Raw genomic sequence first — 20,438 nt, 5'->3', positions numbered from 1 at the left:
TTTTTTTGTTATATTAATTTTTTTTATTATTATTATTTTTTTAATATTATTATATTATTTTTAATATTTTATTTTATTTTTTTTCGTCCCCCCTCCCTGCTTGATACATGGCAGGGAGGGGGGCTCTCACTCCCTGGTGGTCCAGTGGCATTGGCAGTTCAGTAGGGGGGGGGCGGGCAGAGAGCGCTTAGCTCTCTTGCAGCTCCTGTCAGCTCCCTTCTCCTCCGCGCCGGTCCGTGCAGCACCTCTGCCAGCTCACACTGTAAGTCTCGCGAGAGCCGCACTATGACCCACGGCTCTCGAGAGACTTACACTGGGAGCTGACAGAGGTGCTGAACGGACCGGCGTGGAGGAGGAGGGAGCTGACAGGAGCTGCAAGAGAGGTAAGCGCTCGCTGCCAGCCCCCAGTCTGTATTATGGCAATATAAATTGCCATAATACAGACAATTGACTCAAGTATAAGCCGAGTTGGGGTTTTTCAGCACAAAAAATGTGCTGAAAAACTCGGCTTATACTCGAGTATATACGGTAATTGAAAATAACCTATATTATTTAAGATTAGATTGAGGGTAGTCATGCTCCAAGTCTCCAAACCATATGTATTTGTTTTGTTTTATATTAATATACATGTATATTATTTATTTTATATTATTTCATTTATATAAACAGTAACTCACAAACGTGAGTATACACCTCACATTTTTGTAAATATTTTATTATATCTTTTCATGTGACAACACTGAAGAAATAACATTCTGCTACAATGTAAAGTAGTAGGTGTACAGCCTGTATAACAGTGTACATTTGCTGTCCCCTTAATTAATTAATGTCTAAACCGTTAATGTCTAAACCGTTGGCAACAATAGTGAGTGTAGCAGCTACCCCAAGAGAAGTGGGGTTTCCGCCACCAGAGATGTCCTTTCCCCCTAGTACGAGTATTGCTGTAGTATTCCCAAGCAGTAATCCAAGCGATAATAAAGCAGGTATAGCTGTTCCCTACAATCACGAGACGAGGCTCTGTGTTGAGGGTAAAGTTGAACAGTTTTCATGGCAGCCACAACTGGCCTTATATGCAAGTCCCCATGCAAGGGGTTTCTCATTACATATTCCAGGGGCATTCCCCACTGGACCTAAGAGGGGACTACAGTAAAATAACACACATAATTTCATTAACTCTCAGGTCCAGGACATACATAACAAAAACACCCCAAAATATACGCTTAACAATCAGGTACCCCCTCAAGTCCTATATCCCCCGGATAGCATGGATCTAAGCACCCAACATATCTGAGAAGCGCTTAGATCTCATGAACGTAGTCGAAACGCCACCGGGGTATAGTTTAGACTGACCACACATGAGGTACCTGCCCAAAATAGTTCCGTGAATTCAAGCGGAATGGTCGGTCTCTTTCGGGAGTTTAAAACATATTAAAATAACGAAGATAACTTCATGCGTACGTCAATGAGCGGCACACAACTGTTCTGGGTGGTCTGCCTGTTCGGTACTTTGTTCGGTATACAAACCAAATGGGGCAATCTGTTCGGTGATGTTCATATACCGGACCATTGAATATAAAACAATAATTCAGGGACAGGGTCTGTCACAGTGCTCCCCCCATGTGGAACACTCCGGCAGACCCGGCTTGACCTTTTCGGGTCAACTTGAGGATGTCTGGACTTCTGCTAAGGGCTGAGCTCTGTTTGTTGAAACAACCCATCGGCATTGCCATTCTGCTTACCGGGCCGGCAGTGGATGGTGAAATTGTAGGGCTGAAGTGTCAAACTCCACCGCAACAATCGGCCATTGTCGCCTGCGACAAGGTTAAGCCACACCAGCGGGTTGTAGTCAGTGATCCGCGTAAATTCCCATCCTTATAGGTAAGGGGTACGTTTCTTCAAGGCCCATATCAAGGCTAGACACTCCCGCTCTACTGCCGCGTAGCTCACTTCCTGGGGTAATAACTTCCTACTGAGATATGCGACAGGGTGCTCTCCTCTATCTCTCTGACTTGGCTTAAAACTGCCCCCATCCAAAACATGGAAGCGTCTGTGTGGACAATAAAACATTTGTTAGGGACTGGGGCAGCCAAGACAGGGGCATGAATTAATGCTTTCTTTAAGGACTGAAACGCAGCTTCACATGTGGGAGACCACAGGACCTGCCTAGGTAAACTTTTCCTTGTCAAGTCCGTCAGGGTTTTGGCGATAGCACTGTAGTTAGGCACGAACTTATAAAATTCCCGGTGGTCCTCAGGAAGGCCAATACTTGGGTCTTGGTGCAGGGTTTGGACCAGTTAGTGACCGCTTCAATCTTAGCCAGTTCTGGTCACTGTTTCCCACACCCCACCTGGTGTCCCAAATACTGTACTTCTGCCATACCAAGGTGGCATTTGTCTGGCTTCACAGTCAGGCTGGCAGCCTGAATCTGATCCAGTACTGTCCCTACATGAACTAAGTGTTCCTCCCAGGACTCAATGTAGATCGCAATGTCATCCAGGTACACACATGCGAAATCCTGGAAGCCATCAAGGAGCCTACCCACCAAGTGCTGAAAGGTGGCCGGGGCGTTCTTCATCTTGAATGGCATAACATTAAACTGGTATAGGCCAAACAGGGTGATGAAGGCCAACTTGGGGATAGCCTCCTCGGCCAGGGGAATCTGCCAGTTTTCTTTGCAGAGATCTATGGTAAGAGTTCATCTACCCGGGGCATCGGGTAGGCGTCTGTTACAGTCCGGTCGTTCAGTCAACGGTAGTCCACACAGAACCAGGCGGTTCCATCTTTCTTGGGTACGAGGACTACCGGCGAAGCCCATGGACTATCTGAGCGTTCAATAACCCCTAGCTTTAACGAAGAGAAGTCCATATCAATGACATTTTATTTCCTCATGTATTGTTAAAGGCTAGGGATATAAAAGTTGTAACTAGCTGTACATAAAGTGTATCTGTCATGATACATCCATGATTAAAGTAAATAAGTACATCAAATTACTATAAAAAATGAATAGATCATAAGAAAAATAACAATGATCTTAAGAATATTTGCTGTGAAAGATGGCATAAAACCAGACATTGTAGAGAAATGTAAAAGAATAAAAACCAAACATAAATATACTATTTAGATCACTTTGATAAATCTCCCCCATGGTCTCTGCCCATTGGCAGGATTAAGAACCTATGTGTGTATGATATCACAGGACCATCAATCTCTCATAGGAAGCCATTATATTAGCACATGCATGATTCTCCAATGAACTTATCTCATTGATTTAAAATATGAATTAAGACCACTCATCCAAGTCAATGGAAGCCAGCAAGGCCTCCCAAACACCTAAAAGAGTGATTTTAATATTAATTTAAATGAAAGCTGGTGGCAGCATAGCAGTATCTGATCTGTTTGATAGGAGACATAGGTAACCAAATATATATATATTTTTAATTCTTTATTTTTGCAGTGCATGCCGAATTGACATGAACAGTTGTCTGCATTAAACATCAGAATCATACAAGGCTGTTAAACAACAGTATGTGTGGTGTAAGTCAGCTTGTCCGCACCATTTTATGCATGTTTTTTCGAGGGTTTATCTCTCCAGGTTGTTTGGGGTGTAGCTTGCTAAATTTAGGTATCCGTGTGAGTGAGCAGTGTTCCGAGGGACCCGGATTAGGGTATGATTGTGCAGGCTGTGGTGTAGCAGTGTGAGTGGGATTGTTTCGCACAGTTGTGAAAGTGCAGGTTTGGTCAGGCTTTCTCTGCGATTAGGGTGCCATGTTGTGTGTGTTTTGTCAGGCTGTCTTATGGCCCCTTTCTCTGCTGAGTAGTTTACCCCTTACCAAGCGGGTGTCAGGGGGCGGGGGGGAAGGGTGGTGTAGATCTCACTTGAGCTGGCATAGAGGTGTATGTTTTCAATCTGTCAGACTTCGTCTGCGGTACTGTGTCTAGTGCTCTCGGTGTGGGTGCAAAACCATAATGACAAACGGGTAACTGAACATAAAAGAGTGAAACAACATTTGAGTCGCCAATTTTGGCACAGTTCCCAGTTCTCGAGACCGGTGTGTCGGCAAGAGTCCTGGTTGTGGTCTGGGTAGTCAAGTCCCTTGGTTGGGTTAGTCCCTAAGCTGCTAGGAATGTCTGCAAGTTGCCCATTGAGTGGAGTGTATGCGTAGCTCCATTATGGTTCACCACTAGGTATCCCCAAGGACCGAAGGTGGGCTGTTAACGACCCCAAGGATCTGCGCCACTGCAGGGTCGTTTTGGAGAGGTCTTGGAAAAAGTTCAGGTGTGTGCCTTCGAACTGCAGGGGGCGTTTTGCCTCGTAAAGCCGCCATGATGTGAGCTTTGTCTGAGGTAGAGGAGCAGCGTATAATGACATACCTTGGCGTAGTGGAAGAGGAGTTAGTTGTGTTAGTGAGGTGAAATATGCCTGCTAAGGCGATTTTCTTAGCCACCGCGGGTGACATGATAGACGCCAGCAACCTCCGGGTGTAATGAGGTAGTTCCTCTGCCGTTGTGTCTGCCGGTATGCCCCGAACCTTATGTTGTTGCGGCGTTGTTGGTCCTCTAGGGTAGTCACCCTCTGAGATAGGTGAAACTGCTGAGCTTGGAATTGTTCTACCAAGCTGCTCAGGGAGGTCACCGTGGCTTGGGTGGACTTGAGTCCTTCTTCCGTCGCTTGTATGCGGATGGTGTTGGCTTGAATCTCTGTTCTGAGTAGCGCCCAGTCTGCCTCCATCCTCTTGTGTAAGTCTGTGAGGAGCAGTTTAAGGTCACCTTTGGTGGTTGGGGCTGAGCTGTCGGTGAGTTGGAGACTCGATGTATGCTCAGATGTAAACAAATATTTTTAATACTTGCATGTGCCTGATCATCATTTTTGCATTCGTTTTCCTTCATTCATTCCCATAATGTGGGAATATAGAATTTCTATTTAATTACTTTGTCACAGATAATAGTAGTACTGCCAGGCAGAGGGAAACTGCTCTGCAGTAGGAAGTCACATTCTGTTGGACACTGTTTTGCAGAAGATACAATACATAGTCCAGTTTGCTGGATGCAGGGGCAAGGAGTGCTTGATTCCTTCTTCCTCTATGGAAGCTATTCAGCGGCTTCTCTATATCAGGGGTGGACAATCTTCAGGACTCCAGATGTTGTGGACTACCTTTCTCTTGATGCTTTGCCAGCTTAACGTCAGTAAGAGCAATTTGGGAGCAGTACACAACATCTAGAGTCTACTTCTCTACAGTTTACTTTAAATTCCTTTAAGGACTAGGATAGCCATATTTTTTTCAAACTGCTCAAAACTAAGCAAACAGCACCCAAGGTCACTTTGGCCCTTAACTACTACAATGTGCTGTAGTGGTTATGGTGCTTGGGGTATTCCTTTGAAGAAACACTCTGAGCACCATAAATACTACAGCCCGCAGTATTGGTTTTGGAGGCAGGGTGTCTGTGAATGTTAGCAATGAAGCCATTTGTTATCTGTTAAACTTCTTACCTGGGATCCATGGGTGGTTACCTTCAAGGACAGCTGGGAGCCCTTGCATGGATCTTCTGTTAGCTCCCCTGAGCTCATGCACTGAGAGTGTCAGCTGATTGCTCTCAGCCAATGAGCTAAGCCCTGCACCATGCTGTAGTAGTTACGGTGCTTGGTTTGTCCCTTTAGCTATGCATTAGGAGGAGCTTCCAAACCACACTTTCACATAAGTTAATAAATAAAATTTACTCAAGTCAACATTAAAAAGATTTTTATTTTATGTAGAAAAAAAACACTAGTCTTCACTCGTCCTCCCTTAGAAGGAAAAAAGCAGGTTTAACTGAAAAATAAATATTATAACACTTGAAAATACAGAAAATGAAAGAGCAGTGGCATGGTTTTCTGTAATTTTGCAATAGAAATTCAAACACAAACTGTTCTTTTCTGTTCCTAAGCCTTTCTTTCTATTTTCCTTGAGTCTTTTTCATCTAATTCTTTGCAGCGAGAATCCCCCCACCAATCCTCAAATAAATTAGATATTTTTTTTCCAACTTTAATCCTGCTGAGCTAAACTGCAGTGGCACCAATTCAGCTTTCATTAACGTTAGCCAGTTTCACCGATCGCTCTTCAGGAATCACAAAGAGCAATCAGTGAGCATGACCACAAGAGTTGAATACAGAGCTTATGCAGTACTAGCTCAACCTGTCAGGAATTTAGCACGAGGCCTGCAAAAAGACCACATTGAGAGCTTCCTCACATCCTTCATTTTTTTTAATGGAGGTTATAGACTAGGGTAATTGAAGTGCAGATATGGGTATGTGTCCAAAGGTACACCAGAGATAATTTCATTGCAAAATGTCAACCCATCCATTTCTCCCCAGGTTGCACTCAGCTTCCCGGCATGCTACGCCAAGTAACAATTGTTGCTGTGATCTTATCAAACAACACACGTAGCTCGAGTTAGATTGTGTCTTTTCGCAAATCTCTTTCTGTAGTGCTGTAAAAAGCTAAAAGCAATCCACAAAATCTGTGAATACTCAAAGCGTACATCCAAATATCTCTTCTTAAGTAGGTAGATGGTATTTTTCGCATTTTGCTTGCATTATATACCGACACATCGATACAATGGCTCTAACTGAGATACTGAAAAATTTTCTGAGAGGGGAAAAAAAAAAATAAACAAAACAGAAAGGTGTAAATCAGTCAGTACTATAGAAGGATCTACCTTGCAGTTAAAATGCAGCACAAGGACCAGACCCATTCTAACGACGTTATAACACAATTCACCACTGTCAGGTGCTAATCACCATGATATAATGTCTCCAATAAATGCATAAATACCAGAACCACAAAGCATTTAGTAATTATTTGCAAATGTCTGTGTGCCATGACTCCCGTTTTAACCCTGCAGTTGAAAATACCGCCAGTACGATAGCCACTGAAAGTGCTTCCACAAAATAGTGGAGTAAAAATCCACTATTTCAATCAGGTGCAGAGCTGTATTTTGCCACCATGCACACTCGCCTGCCAATGCTTTCCTATGGGAAAGCATTGGATTGTCCGATATCATTGATCTTGAGGATCTCACCAAGGAGACTGTTGCTGCAAAGGAGAGAAGGTCAGTAAACTCACCTTGATAGCTTATTTATAATAGAAAACAAATAATTTTTATCATGTTTTTTGAATTTCATTACAGCGAGCATACTTCAGATAGCTTGCCAATACAAATCTGAAGACTTGCGGCCATGACAGGGGTACTACAGAGCATTCTAAAAACCTTGTATAGTAGTATGTAAACAGGGATTCCAATTAAAGATAATCTGGCAACCTGCATAAGATAGTAGGCAAATGATCTTCAACTTGAACAATATTACATCTCCAACATATTATAACATACACACTTTACCTGCTCTCAAAATTAGCACTCCTTGTCAATTTAATATTGAAACACTTCAAGGATCACTAAAGGGTCAGGAACACAAACATGTATTCCTGACCCTGTAGTGTTAACACCACCATCTAGCCCCCCTGGGCCCCTCATGCCTCCATAAATATAGCAAAATCTTACTGTATTCAAGCCTGAAGCTGTAGATCTGCATGCTGTTAGACTCAGAAAACCAAGCAGTCTGCTGACATCATCAGAAGTGGTAGCCTGATCCAATAACAGTGCTTCCCATAGGATTTGCTGAGACTGACAAAGAGGCAGATCAGGAACAGAGCCAGCATGATTCAAACACAGCTCTGGCCAATCAGCATCTCCTCGTAGAGATGAATTGAATCAATGAATCTCTATGAGGAAAGTTCAGTGTCTGCATGCAGAGGGAGGAGACACTGAATGTTTGGATGCATTTTAGGCAGCCATGACACAGGAAGGACCTCTAACAGCCATCTAAGGAGTAGCCAGTGAAGTTATCACTAGGCTGTAATGTAAACACTGCATTTTCTCTGAAAAGACAGTGTTTACAGCAAAAAGCCTGAAGGTAATGATTCTACTCACCAGAACAAATTCAATAAGTTGTAGTTCTGGTGACTATAGTGTCCCTTTAACCTGTTCCTTCCAGAACTGTGATACTTCTATTTTAAAACTGACACACCATTTTAGGGTTTACCTTTTACAATCTCCTGCCCGCCTCCCTCAGGACATTTAATAAAAGCCTTTTTTATGCATTGGTAATACATTATGGTCTTTAGTTTTATATATTAACGCAAACAGAAATGTAAAAGTATATTAAGAATGGAATGACACTGCTTTCTTGAAAAAAAACAAAAACCTTTATTATAGAAAGCAAGGCTATTACTTTTAGAAAAAGGCATATTCACTATATAATGGAACGAGTGCTAAAACAAAATAATCAAACCTTGTTTAGAAAATGAAAGTCGGTTTAAGCACCATAAGTACTTTGCATTACTGCAAATTGCATGGCGCTTAGAGCACCCTGAGCCCACTGTTATTTCTGAGAGTGGTTTAAAGTGGTAGTAATTTGTAAATATTACGCTGACATATAACACAGCTGGAAAACTTAATTCCTGGTTGCCTTATACAAGTTTTTTGAATATTGTGCACACATTGCACTCATAATAGAGGAAAGCTCTTTGGAGACAGCCAGGCTGCAGATTGCACAGGCACATACTGCAGCAAAGCACAGCCCAGCTTACTGAATATTGAACAGGGCTGACTTTTATTATTTATTAAGTACCAACCACAGAGCTATACAATAGGTGGATCAATAATTTGCAATAGGGCAAGTTGGATGTATAGGAAAATAAGGTGAGGAGTGCCACGTTCGCATGAGCTGCGTTTATAAATCGATACCAGACACGGCATATAGTTTCAAACATTCTATGTGATAACTGGAACTGCGGGATTGCATAACTTATTCAATGAACTGCTGAACAGAGGGTTATAGAAAAAGGCCAGTCCCTATACATCACAATAAGATACCCCTGATTGGAACAGAAAGTAGACCCACTGGCTCAAAGTAACTTTTTCGGCAAATTTTTAAAGCATAGTCAATAAAAGAAATTTAAAAGAATAAGGGATCATTTTATAACTAGGCTATTCCTTTAACAAAATATAGAACTTCTCTGTAAAATAAGTATACTATTTTGGGAGTGTCTGTAAAGGACATTGTCCTCTGTTTCAATGTAGAGGTAAAAAAAAAAATCTCCATTAATAACCACAAGGTAGAATAAAATAGTTCAAGTTGTTTAGAATGATCCTGATCATTGACACTGGGCAGAGAGCCTTTTTATGACATATTCTGAAGGATACCACAAATTGACAAGGAAGGCCCATATGAGGTTGATGAACATACAGTAGAGACGTCCAATGCTAAGTCCACCTACAGGTGACAACTCCAAATGTATGCCACTGAAGATTGTTTTGACAATCACCATCAAGTAATTTGGAGACTATCAACTACCATTATAACAAGTTCAATTTTTTTCAAGAATATCAATACAAGTATTGACAATGTAGTTTCTGAAATCTTTACAGATGGACTTACAGTTACAAACAGTATATTTTGCAAAGCTGTTCCAGTTACACCAGGGATCTCAAACTTTGCCACCCATTTATTGATGGCTTATAACTTCCAGAATTCCTTTAATGCAATAGGTGGCCAGATAACCATGGGAGTTATAATTCAGCAACATCTGGAAGTCTGGCACCTTCACAGCAACGACCATCTACACAGTGACTGGCCAGTGTTGAGAATTGAAGATATTAATCTCAGAGACCAAAATACAGGACAGTGGTGAGTTTGAAGGTCTGTCTAATCAATGTATAGAATCTGGAGGATTACTGATCCAGCTTGTGCTTAGACTGATCGTTTAATTACACACTGGAGTAGAAAAAGAAACAAACAAAATTATTCCACAGCCAATAACAGGGTTCCCAATGGGAAGATTTTTCTTTCAATTTTAAGATTCCCCAGTTAAAAAGAAGAAAAGGGATTTATACTACAAAATTTATTGGGGGAAACCGTGTATATTTTGCAGATACATTACATTTTACACTTTGTTAGCTGTAGGAGGCCAGGAAGCAATCTTAGCTACTTCCTACAACATTAGTGGTAGTAGCAGGGCTCAAGAAGTCCACTTGCCCACTATCTAATGACATGTATAAACTCTGGCAAGTGGAAATTCTGCCTCAGAGCTGTATGAAAGCAGTAGTGTATCATACCAATGACCACACAATTAAAAGTTAGATATTGCACAAGCTATTTTGCACAAGGTTGGCTGAGGAAGATGCCGCCCTGCCTTTGCGAGTGGTCATGTTTCATCACTGAATGTCTAAGCCTGGCTACTATCGTAGAGCTTGAGACATTCTGACCCCTTATCATGGTATTTATTTTCGCTAAATTATAGATGTAATCCCCATTGAATCCTTTAGCACGGGCCATCTAGCTAAGCACTTTGTATAAAGAGCTCCAATGGCTATATATATCAGCTTTAGGGCAGGGCTCTCTACCTCTTGTATTTGTCTGTATTGTACAGTGCTGCGAAATCTGTTGGCGCTTTAGAAATACCAGTAATAAATAAATAATAAGAAAGAATGAATGGTCAATTATTTAAGATGGGTACACAGCAACAGATGCAACATTAAGTCAATCAAGTGTGGAGTCACAAAATTAGTCATTTTAATAAAGGAATTTATTATAGCTACAACAGATGAAAAGCATCAATGTACAGAATCTTTTAAAAAAGAAAAAAAAAGTCAACGAGAAGCATTATTAATTATTTCCCATATAATGTTGAACTACGAGGTCTCCATTTTGCATCCGTGTTTTTCAAGCTCAGCTCTGAAAGACAAAATTACAAATAAATGATTGAGGAAAAAAAAAAAAAAAAACACACACACACACACACACAAAACAAACTATGCATATCTAATTTCAATCTGTAGTTATACCTTTAAAATTATGCAATCAATAGAGAGAGGTTTTTGTTTTTTTATGAATCAAAGAAATAAGATATTTAAACATTAATAGTTTGGCAGAACGAAAATAAATTAAGCAAATTATCTGTCTTGTAGAGCTTGCCTATTAATTAATTTATTAATTGCATTGAACAGACAACACTCAAAAACATAAAAAAATCCCTTTCAGTTCAAAGATCCTACATTTGCTGCAAATGCCCAGGATGGGCAGCTTTTCAACAAGTTCTCACCAAATTAGGAAGTGACTCGACTTGCTAAAAGGTTCTGTAGCATTACTGTTCTTATTCTGGGCTGATTATGATGCCAACAGTATCTTGGCCTGTTTCCCAGGTATTAGGGCAAACTGTTTAGCAATGGTTTGTCCTCTTACCTGGGTCCGAGGCTACTTTTAGCAACAGTGACACGCTTCTACTGAGCTATTCTATTTATTGGCTGAGAGTGTCAGCTGATGTCTCCCAGCCAATGAATGATACACGGTGCTTGAAAAAAAATGCACATAATTGACATTAGCCAAGCCACCAGCTGTGCTGCTGGTGAGGCTGCAGTGAGCCGCTCACTTAGAGGACCCATCAGGTGTCATTTACTTGATGGGGGTCTCCGATCAAGGGCTCACTTGGGCGCTTCAGCAGCCCTTTAACAGTGCGACCAGGCCATTGTCACATCATCAATGTTGGGAGGAAACAAGATAAGGTCACTTCGTCACTGCTTACACAGTACCACGCAGAGGAGTATGGAGCAGACAAAGCGTGAAAAGGCCACATCCCGCATACAAATGTTATGGAAAATGGGGGGGGGGGGGGGGGAGTGACGACCTAAAGTATGTAAATTATGACATATGCGTGTGTCAGTATATATGTATACCTGTGTCAGAGTGTGTGTTTGCTGCATTGTATGTCTATATCTTCATACATCCAAGCATTCAAACACACCCCTGAAAACACTACACACAAACACAGCCCTACATTCAAATGCAAACACAAAACACAAACATTTTACACATATGCACACCTGCATTTGAATGGCAATACTGCACACAAACACCACTGCATTCAAATGGCAACAGTACATACAAATACACTCCCACAGTCACACAAACTCTACACTACATTACATAAAAAAATATCAAGACACAATCACTGCTCACAAATACAACCATGCATGGGAGGGAAAAAGATAGGTCCCTAACTGGCAAAGTATTGAGGAACTTGGAAGATAGTTGAGGAATTCCTTTTTGGCCACCGTTGAGAACTTGAATAATAATGTATGGTACATCTCTGGAGACTTTTAGTGGGGGTACACTTAGCAATATATGAATTAGTCAGTGATACCCTTATAAAAATATTAATTATTTTGGAAACACCTTATTGTTACTTAGCTAAAGGAGGACACAAAACAAAATATTGCATCAGAGCCCTCTTTATGTTAACTCAGCCACTGCCTGGAACTCTTGTCACAGGCTTGCTAATGATGCCTCAATGATGCTGTCACAGGTGGAATTATACCTCTGGCAACATGGGGTTTAAATTCGGTATGTGCAACCTTTCACACATATAGACTCTATACAACAGGATCAGTTCAAATCACTGAAGTGGTCATGGTGCTTGAAGTAACCATTTAAGCGGTGCCTTAAAGATTCTACTGTAGCAGAATCTAAAGTTATTACAGCAGTGCGTTTAGAGACACAAGAGATACTTTAAAAGTTGGGCTCATGAAGCAAACTAATTTTATACATAAAAATAAATACGATCAGGCACATAGCACCGACAGGTGTAGGTGCATAGTAGTGATGTCGCGAACACAAAATTTGCGGTTCGCGAATGGCGAACGCGAACTTCCACAAATGTTCGCGAACCGGGCGAACCGCCATCGACTTCAATGGGCAGGCAAATTTTAAAACCCACAGGGACTCTTTCTGGCCACAATAGTGATGGAAAAGTTGTCTTAAGGGGACTAACACCTGGACTGTGGCATGCCGGAGGGGGATCCCTGGCAAAACTCCCATGGAAAATTACATAGTTGATGCAGAGTCTGGTTTTAATCCATAAAGGGCATAAATCACCTAACATTCCTAAATCACAATGTATATGGATTGACACCTGACACATGACATATTGACACCTTAACATATGGATCGACACCTGTCCTCAGAGACCCTGATACACACTGACACAGAGCATAATAGGGACTGTTCCCCCTACATAGGGTCACTTGGCAGATATGGATTGACACCTATCCTAAGGATCCCTGATACACACTGACAGAGCAGAATAGGGACTGTTCCCCCTACATTGGGTCACTTGGCAGATATAGATTGACACCTGTCCTCGAGGACCCTGATACACACTGGGGGACGACGACCTACTGTCCTCCCCCAGGCCCTAAATAAATCTCCCCCCCCCCCTCCCAATCAAAGGCGACTAGGGGTCCCCCAAAAAAGTTACCCCCTACCTACCCCCCTCACCCTAAAAAATAGTGAAGGGGGAATAAAATAACTAACCTGTAAAGAAAAATTCAACTTACCATTTGACGTCTTCTTTTTTCAGCCCCAAAAAGGCCAAATAAAAAGCCATAAGAACCGACGCAATAATAAAAAAAAAATAATCCATCTTTACCCATGGAGGGCTCCGCGCAGACTGAGCTCTGCAGGGCGGGGGAAGGCTTATAAAGCCTTGCCACGCCCTGCAATTAGGCTAAGAACACTCTGATTGGCTGGTTTAAGCCAATCAGAGTGCTCTTTGTCATTTTACACAGCGTGGGAAAATTCCAAAGAACTTTCCCACGCTGTGTAAAATGACACAGAGCACTCTGATTGGTGGGCTTGGAATCTAACCAGAGTGCTCTGTGTCATTTTTTGGTGAAGATGGATTTTTTTTTTGCGCTCGTTTTTTTTTTTTTTTTAAATTGCGTCGGTTCTTATGGCTTTTTATTTGCCATTTTTTGGGACTGAAAAAAGATTTTAGAAAAAAAGAGGTTAGTTATTTTATTCCCCCCTCACTATTTTTTAGGGTGAGGGGGGTAGGTAGGGGGTAACTTCTTTTGGGGTGGGGGGTTGGGTGATTAGGGGCTTGGGGACCCCTAGTCACCTTTGATTTTGGGGGGGGGGGGGGGGGGGGGAGAGGGGATTTTTATTCAGGGCCCCCACCCACCACTCAGGGGTGGGGGCTGGGGGGGGGGACAGTAGGTCCCCCCCCTCATTATTTTTATGGCCCCCACCCACCGCGCAGGGCTGGGGGAGGACAGTAGGTGCCCCCCCCCCCCTTCCTAGTGTGTATCAGGGTCCCTATTCTATGTCAATCCATATCTGCCAAGTGACCCTATGTAGGGGGAACAGTCCCTATTCTGCTCTGTGTCAGTGTCTGGAGGGAGCATCTGCAGTAACACAGAGTGTCTGGAGGGAGCATCTGCAGTAACACAGAGTGTCTGGAGGGAGCATCTGCAGTAACACAGAGTGTCTGGAGGGAGCATCTGCAGTAACACAGAGTGTCTGGAGGGAGCATCTGCAGTAACACAGAGTGTCTGGAGGGAGCATCTGCAGTAACACAGAGTGTCTGGAGGGAGCATCTGCAGTAACACAGAGTGTCTGGAGGGAGCATCTGCAGTAACACAGAGTGTCTGGAGGGAGCATCTGCAGTAACACAGAGTGTCTGGAGGGAGCATCTGCAGTAACACAGAGTGTCTGGAGGGAGCATCTGCAGTAACACAGAGTGTCTGGAGGGAGCATCTGCAGTAACACAGAGTGTCTGGAGGGAGCATCTGCAGTAACACAGAGTGTCTGGAGGGAGCATCTGCAGTAACACAGAGTGTCTGGAGGGAGCATCTGCAGTAACACAGAGTGTCTGGGGGGGGGGGGGATATCTGCTTGTAACATTAATATGCACACACAAAAAAAATGGTTGCAGCTTCTGAATGAATCTAAAAGGGATGCTGTCCAGTAGGTGGGATGGTCTGCTAGGGAGGCTGTGCTGCTGATTGGCTGGAATGTGTCTGCTGACTGTGAGGTACAGGGTCAAAGTTTACTCAATTATAAAGAATAGGGGGCGAACCGAACATCGCATGTGTTCGCCCGCAGTGGCGAACGCGAACATGCTATGTTCGCCAGGAACTATTCGCCAGCGAACCGTTCGGGACATCACTAGTGCATAGATTGGAACTTTGGAAAGGGACACTATCGGCACCCAGATCACATTTATCTCACTGAAGAGGTCTAGGTGGATTGTCCATGTCTTCCTTAGTCCTGCAATTTATAACAATAATGTTTACATTGCAGTGCCAAGACTGCATGTAAGATGTCCAGTGGTTTTAAAACCCCACAGGAAAGCATGGATACACTGCTTTCCAATGGGGAAGGACTAATGCGCATTAGGTTTCCCCCTCGTAGTCTGACATTGGTGGAGTAGGAGCGTGACTGAGGAGTTAGGCGACTTACTGAAATGTATTTTTTTTTAACCCTTTCATGGATTTGGGGTGACAGGTGCAGAGGGAAACTTTAGTGTTAGGAATACACCTTTGCATTCCTAACACTAAATAGTTCCTTTAAGAAAACATTTTGCTATATGTATTAGAGTGTTACTCAACACTTCATAACCACTACATCTCACTGTACTGATTATGAGGCCAGGAGAACCCCTGTCACATTTTCTGGCAGTGGGACAAACCCTATGCATGCCGAAAACAGATATCAATCCCTTTGGCTATTCATGCAACAACTGACCAGTCTCAGCCAATAAATGAAACTCTATGCATTAAGATTTGCACAGAATTGACATTAACCAGCTCAGACCTATTTTGGGCTGGCTAAGGAAGTCCCAAGTACTCTGCCTAAAGTAGATTTACACCTCCAGCAGCAAAGGTGTTAAATATGTGTGGCAAAACACTGCACATACAGACTCCAGGCACCATGACCATGTCACACATGTGTCCCGATGAAAGCTCAGACTGGGAGCTGAAGCGTTGACATATTTGGATTCACACAATAAATCGGATGAAGAAAACCTAGAGTGCCGGTATTATTTAGATTTTTCTGTATTTCTGTGACTTGGCACCAGGTATTTAATAATATTTTTTCAGTTGGAGTGCAAGAGGTTAATCTATTTTGTATATGTGTATGTATATGAACAGCTTGTCAGTGTTATACTCTGAGATTAACATTTATGGGTAGCAGTGCTAATTTATTATTATGTTTTACTTTCTTACCTAAGCTTTATGAGCTTCAAGTATTAATGACATCATGTTAACAAAAGTTTTAAAGTCTGGTCCTTCAGCTGTTGCTGGGCTAGAATACCTATCATTATCTGTAGAGAAGTATGAGATGTTTGCAGGATTTTTCCATAAACTCTACATTTTTGCAAATTAAATCCAAATGGCAAAACTGTAGAATTTTTCAGGATCAGATATTTGTGCCTCAATATTCCCATTGGGATACAATATCCATAACAATCTGAGTATAGTGAGTAACCATGTTCCACAAACCATGCTGTGAACATGACTCTCAAACAGCAGCTAAAGTGTCTAACTTAATAGGTCCTTCCCTCACCATACAACGAATAAAAGGAAGACTAGGAAGCCACTAGAAGTGGAGTTAACCATGCAATGTAACTGTTGCAGGTTCTCAAAAACTGCAATATTTTACATTGCAGTGTTAGACAGGGACGCTGAACCCAGACCACTTCAATGAGATAAAGTGGCCTGGATGTGTATAGTGTCCAGTTAACTTAGTTATATTTAATTATGTTAAAGACCAATTTCAAATAGTGAAAAAGAGGAGGGGGGCGCAAAAATCTAAATAACATTGTCATGTTGAAACAATGAAAACCAAGTTTTCTTTCCACAAGCTTTGGTTTGTCATTTGACAAACAGCTAGCACATAATACAGACAGAGTTATCTGCATCTCTTTTGTAATTTACTAACCTTTGCACACCTCCTTAATGGTGCCTCAGAAGGTTGGGGTGTACATGTACTCACACCACACATGTTTGAGATTCCAGACCAGAAATTATACAAGTGGCAAACATTGACAAATTCTTTCAAGAAAGTACCTTAACTGATTAGAAAAATCATCTTCTACATTGTCGTCATCCCAATTATCTTCCCAAATGTGTGCATCCTCATCCTCTTCTGAACCAGTCCAATCTGTAATATAAAAATAGAAGCACAATCAAGTTATCAAATAAATGACAATACAAAATGTGTGCAAATCTATGTCAATACATATTAGAAAAAATATTAAAGATAGATTTTGTCTTTTAAGAGTAAAAGATTCACAAAAAAACAACCACTCATCATGCTAACCACATAACTGTCATTTAGCTAAAAACTGGTCTTTTAGGGTAAATACATGAAAGTGATGTGGTTATTTCAATCCATCACTAAACATTGTATCAGGGGCTCCAAGAATTTCCCTGCTTGTATGGAAGAATCTTTTGCATCCGACTTCAGGGATTTGGAGGAGGCTACACGGCGTATTTGAGTAAAACTAAAATTAGGAGGATTTTTTTTTCACAAATTTCTGGTTATGCTGCTTGGAGTGCACTGGTGCCGGATTACTTGGAACCGTTTATTCAGCATCTAGCATAGATCCTCCGCTCCAGCAGCCTATAACTGTATGGTGAAGCTAGGCTCATCTTCATGCCATACAGTAGTAGCAGCAGACAGAGATCAGCTGATTGCATCAGCGGAGCACTCTCAGGAAACCACTGTCCCAAATCTTAAAATGAACTTGTATGGTGAACAATGGAAGCATAGCTTTCCCCTGCCATTCCATAATTGGAGGCCTGGTGTCATTAATCATTTCAAAACCATTAAAATGTGCCAACAGTGTCCCTTTAAACTAATATATGACAAATGGTGTACCATGGACCCTCATTATGCCTCTTGTAATCATAACTTCAATGAATCCTCAGTATTAGAGATTAAAGGACCACTATAGGCACCCAGACCACTTCAGCTCAATGAAGTGGTCTGGGTGCCAGGTCCATCTAGGGTTAACCCTGCAGCTGTAAACATAGCAGTGTTTACGTTACGGTTAATCCAGTCTCTAGTGGCGGTCTCATTGACAGCCGCTAGAGGCGCTTCCGTGAAAATCACAGTGAGAAGACGCTGACGTCCAAAGGAAAGCATTGAGAAATGCTTTCCTATGGACTGATTGAATGCATGCACCTTAAATGGACGATGTCGGAAGAGGGAGGAGAGTCCCCAGCGTCGAGGGAGCCCGGCGCTGAAGAAATTTACGCGTTTAACCCCTTTCTTCCCCTAGAGCCCGGCAGGAGTGGGACCCTGAGGGTGAGGGGGACCTAAAGACCCTAGAGGGCCAGTAAAATGAGTTTGTTTTCCTGGCGCTATAGTGGTCCTTTAAGCAAGATCAGAAGATGAAAACAACTGTCCATTTATTGGGTCGTAACGTACTGCTTATAACAGAGGCTCAATAAGCAGATAACTGCCTGGATGGCTAAAGGGCTTGGTCCACTATACAAGCTTATTAGCACACTATACAGTGATGGCTTAACGTCCTGGAGAACCACAACCCACATCATGCCGTAACACCCAATACTCAAAAACTATCATCACACACAGTCACTCCTGTAGGTAGGTGCAGAATGATGTGAGTCTTGATCCAGATCAGCTGGAGTGTGAGAGCCCAGTCTGTGGCTAGGCAGATATGACCCTGTGGGTGTGTGAAGCTATAGGTGCCCAGCCTGTGTGTGAAGCTATAGGTGCCCAGCCTGTGGCTAGGCAGATATGACCCTGTGGGAGTGTGAGGCTATAGGAGCCCAGCCTGTGGCTAGGCAGATATGACCCTGTGGGAGTGTGAGGCTATAGGAGCCCAGCCTGTGGCTAGGCAGATATGACCCTGTGGGAGTGTGAGGCTATAGGAGCCCAGTCTGTGGCTAGGCAGATATGACCCTGTGGGAGTGTGAGGCTATAGGAGCCCAGTCTGTGGCTAGGCAGATATGACCCTGTGGGTGTGTGAAGCTATAGGTGCCCAGCCTGTGTGTGAAGCTATAGGTGCCCAGCCTGTGGCTAGGCAGATATGACCCTGTGGGAGTGTGAGGCTATAGGAGCCCAGCCTGTGGCTAGGCAGATATGACCCTGTGGGAGTGTGAGGCTATAGGAGCCCAGTCTGTGGCTAGGCAGATATGACCCTGTGGGAGTGTGAGGCTATAGGAGCCCAGCCTGTGGCTAGGCAGATATGACCCTGTGGGAGTGGGAGGCTATAGGAGCCCAGCCTGTGGCTAGGCAGATATGACCCTGTGGGAGTGTGAGGCTATAGGAGCCCAGTCTGTGGCTAGGCAGATATGACCCTGTGGGAGTGTGAGGCTATAGGAGCCCAGCCTGTGGCTAGGCAGATATGACCCTGTGGGAGTGTGAGGCTATAGGAGCCCAGCCTGTGGCTAGGCAGATATGACCCTGTGGGAGTGTGAGGCTATAGGAGCCCAGCCTGTGGCTAGGCAGATATGACCCTGTGGGAGTGTGAGGCTATAGGAGCCCAGCACAGCCCATGCTGCCGGTATGGATTCCCTGAGTCATGGCTGCCACAGTGCCCACTCACACTCACCCTCAGCTGGGAACTCCTCAAACTCGTCATCTTCCTCCAGCAGCCCCAGATCTACCGGTGGCTTCTTGTCGGAGGTCATCCTAACACGGAGTGCAGGTAAACGGGTAACAGGCAGCTTATTAATCCCGAACAACAGCACAGTGATGGACGGTGACCGGAAGCGGAAATGGTTCTCAGTGCTTTAGCACCGACAAACCATACTGCGTATGGAGCGCATGCGCAGAACGTAGCTAAGCCATGACTGCGCGGTGATGGGGTTGCGGCGCATGCGCGTAATGGTATCAGAGGGCATGGGAGGCGCATGCGCAGTGTGTATTGTATGTATGGGTGGCGCATGCGCAGTGTGACTAGCTGGCAAAATGGCTAGTTTGCATCTTTAGGACTGGTATAAAAGGAGAAAGAGCAATATAGGAAATAAGAGCAACACGTGACTGTGTGGTAGAGTTGCATGACAGTAGAGAGTGGGGTGGACTGTTGAGTACTAATTATGAGTTCTTCATGTATGTAAATGGATAGAATGGAACACCTTGAAGAATAGGTGTGAGTTACACTCATCATGCCAATATGTTCGGTCCCTAACAGCCCCTTCTCTCCTAAACACTACAGATTATTAGCAATTTATATCAAATTGGTTACTAAGAGGAAAAGTCAAAGATCTTTTGCTGCAAATTTTATGGAGAGCTGATCTTATTTTGTGACTTTTTATGTAGTTATTAGGGCAGTAGTTCTAAGATCCAACTTTTTTGCAAAGTATTGAATACTATTTTTTACCAATGACATAAAATAATTTGCTTTATGACTATTTTCGAAATCAGAATTAAAAAAAAACAGATTAACTACTATCTGCCACAAAGCCTGGGTTTCAGATTAAATATCAGCAATGTGCAATGTATGTACAGATTTGCTAAAAATCATTAGTAAAGCAAAACATAGTGAGATGTATTTCTACCAGAGACATTTGTAGAATCAAAGGAAAAA

General features: G+C 42.9%; 1 protein-coding gene across 1 annotated transcript; it reads right to left on the bottom strand.

The window, feature by feature from the left end:
• Positions 1-10,604: 10,604 nt before the first annotated feature.
• SEM1 (SEM1 26S proteasome subunit) lies at positions 10,605-19,649 on the bottom strand. Its single transcript, XM_063450756.1, has 3 exons — positions 19,461-19,649; positions 16,945-17,038; positions 10,605-10,771 (listed from the first exon to the last, which is right to left on the bottom strand). The coding sequence occupies exons 1-3, from the start codon at positions 19,537-19,539 to the stop codon at positions 10,729-10,731; spliced, it is 216 nt and encodes a 71-aa protein (XP_063306826.1). The 5' UTR covers positions 19,540-19,649; the 3' UTR covers positions 10,605-10,728.
• Between the last annotated feature and the right edge of the window lie 789 nt (positions 19,650-20,438).

Source organism: Pelobates fuscus, chromosome 4 (assembly GCF_036172605.1).
Source record: "Pelobates fuscus isolate aPelFus1 chromosome 4, aPelFus1.pri, whole genome shotgun sequence".
NCBI lineage: Eukaryota > Metazoa > Chordata > Amphibia > Anura > Pelobatidae > Pelobates > Pelobates fuscus.
Note: the sequence above shows the minus strand (reverse complement) of the source record. Positions and strands in the feature narration are given on the sequence as shown.

Coding starts and splice junctions, on each gene's coding strand:
- SEM1 (XM_063450756.1), bottom strand. CDS start 19,539: ATGACCTCCGACAAGAAGCCACCGGTAGATCTGGGGCTGCTGGAGGAA. Junction 17,039..19,460: donor TGAGGAGTTCCCAGCTGAGG/GTGAGTGTGAGT, acceptor TTTATATTACAG/ATTGGACTGGTTCAGAAGAG. Junction 10,772..16,944: donor GATTTTTCTAATCAGTTAAG/GTACTTTCTTGA, acceptor TTTGTCTTTCAG/AGCTGAGCTTGAAAAACACG.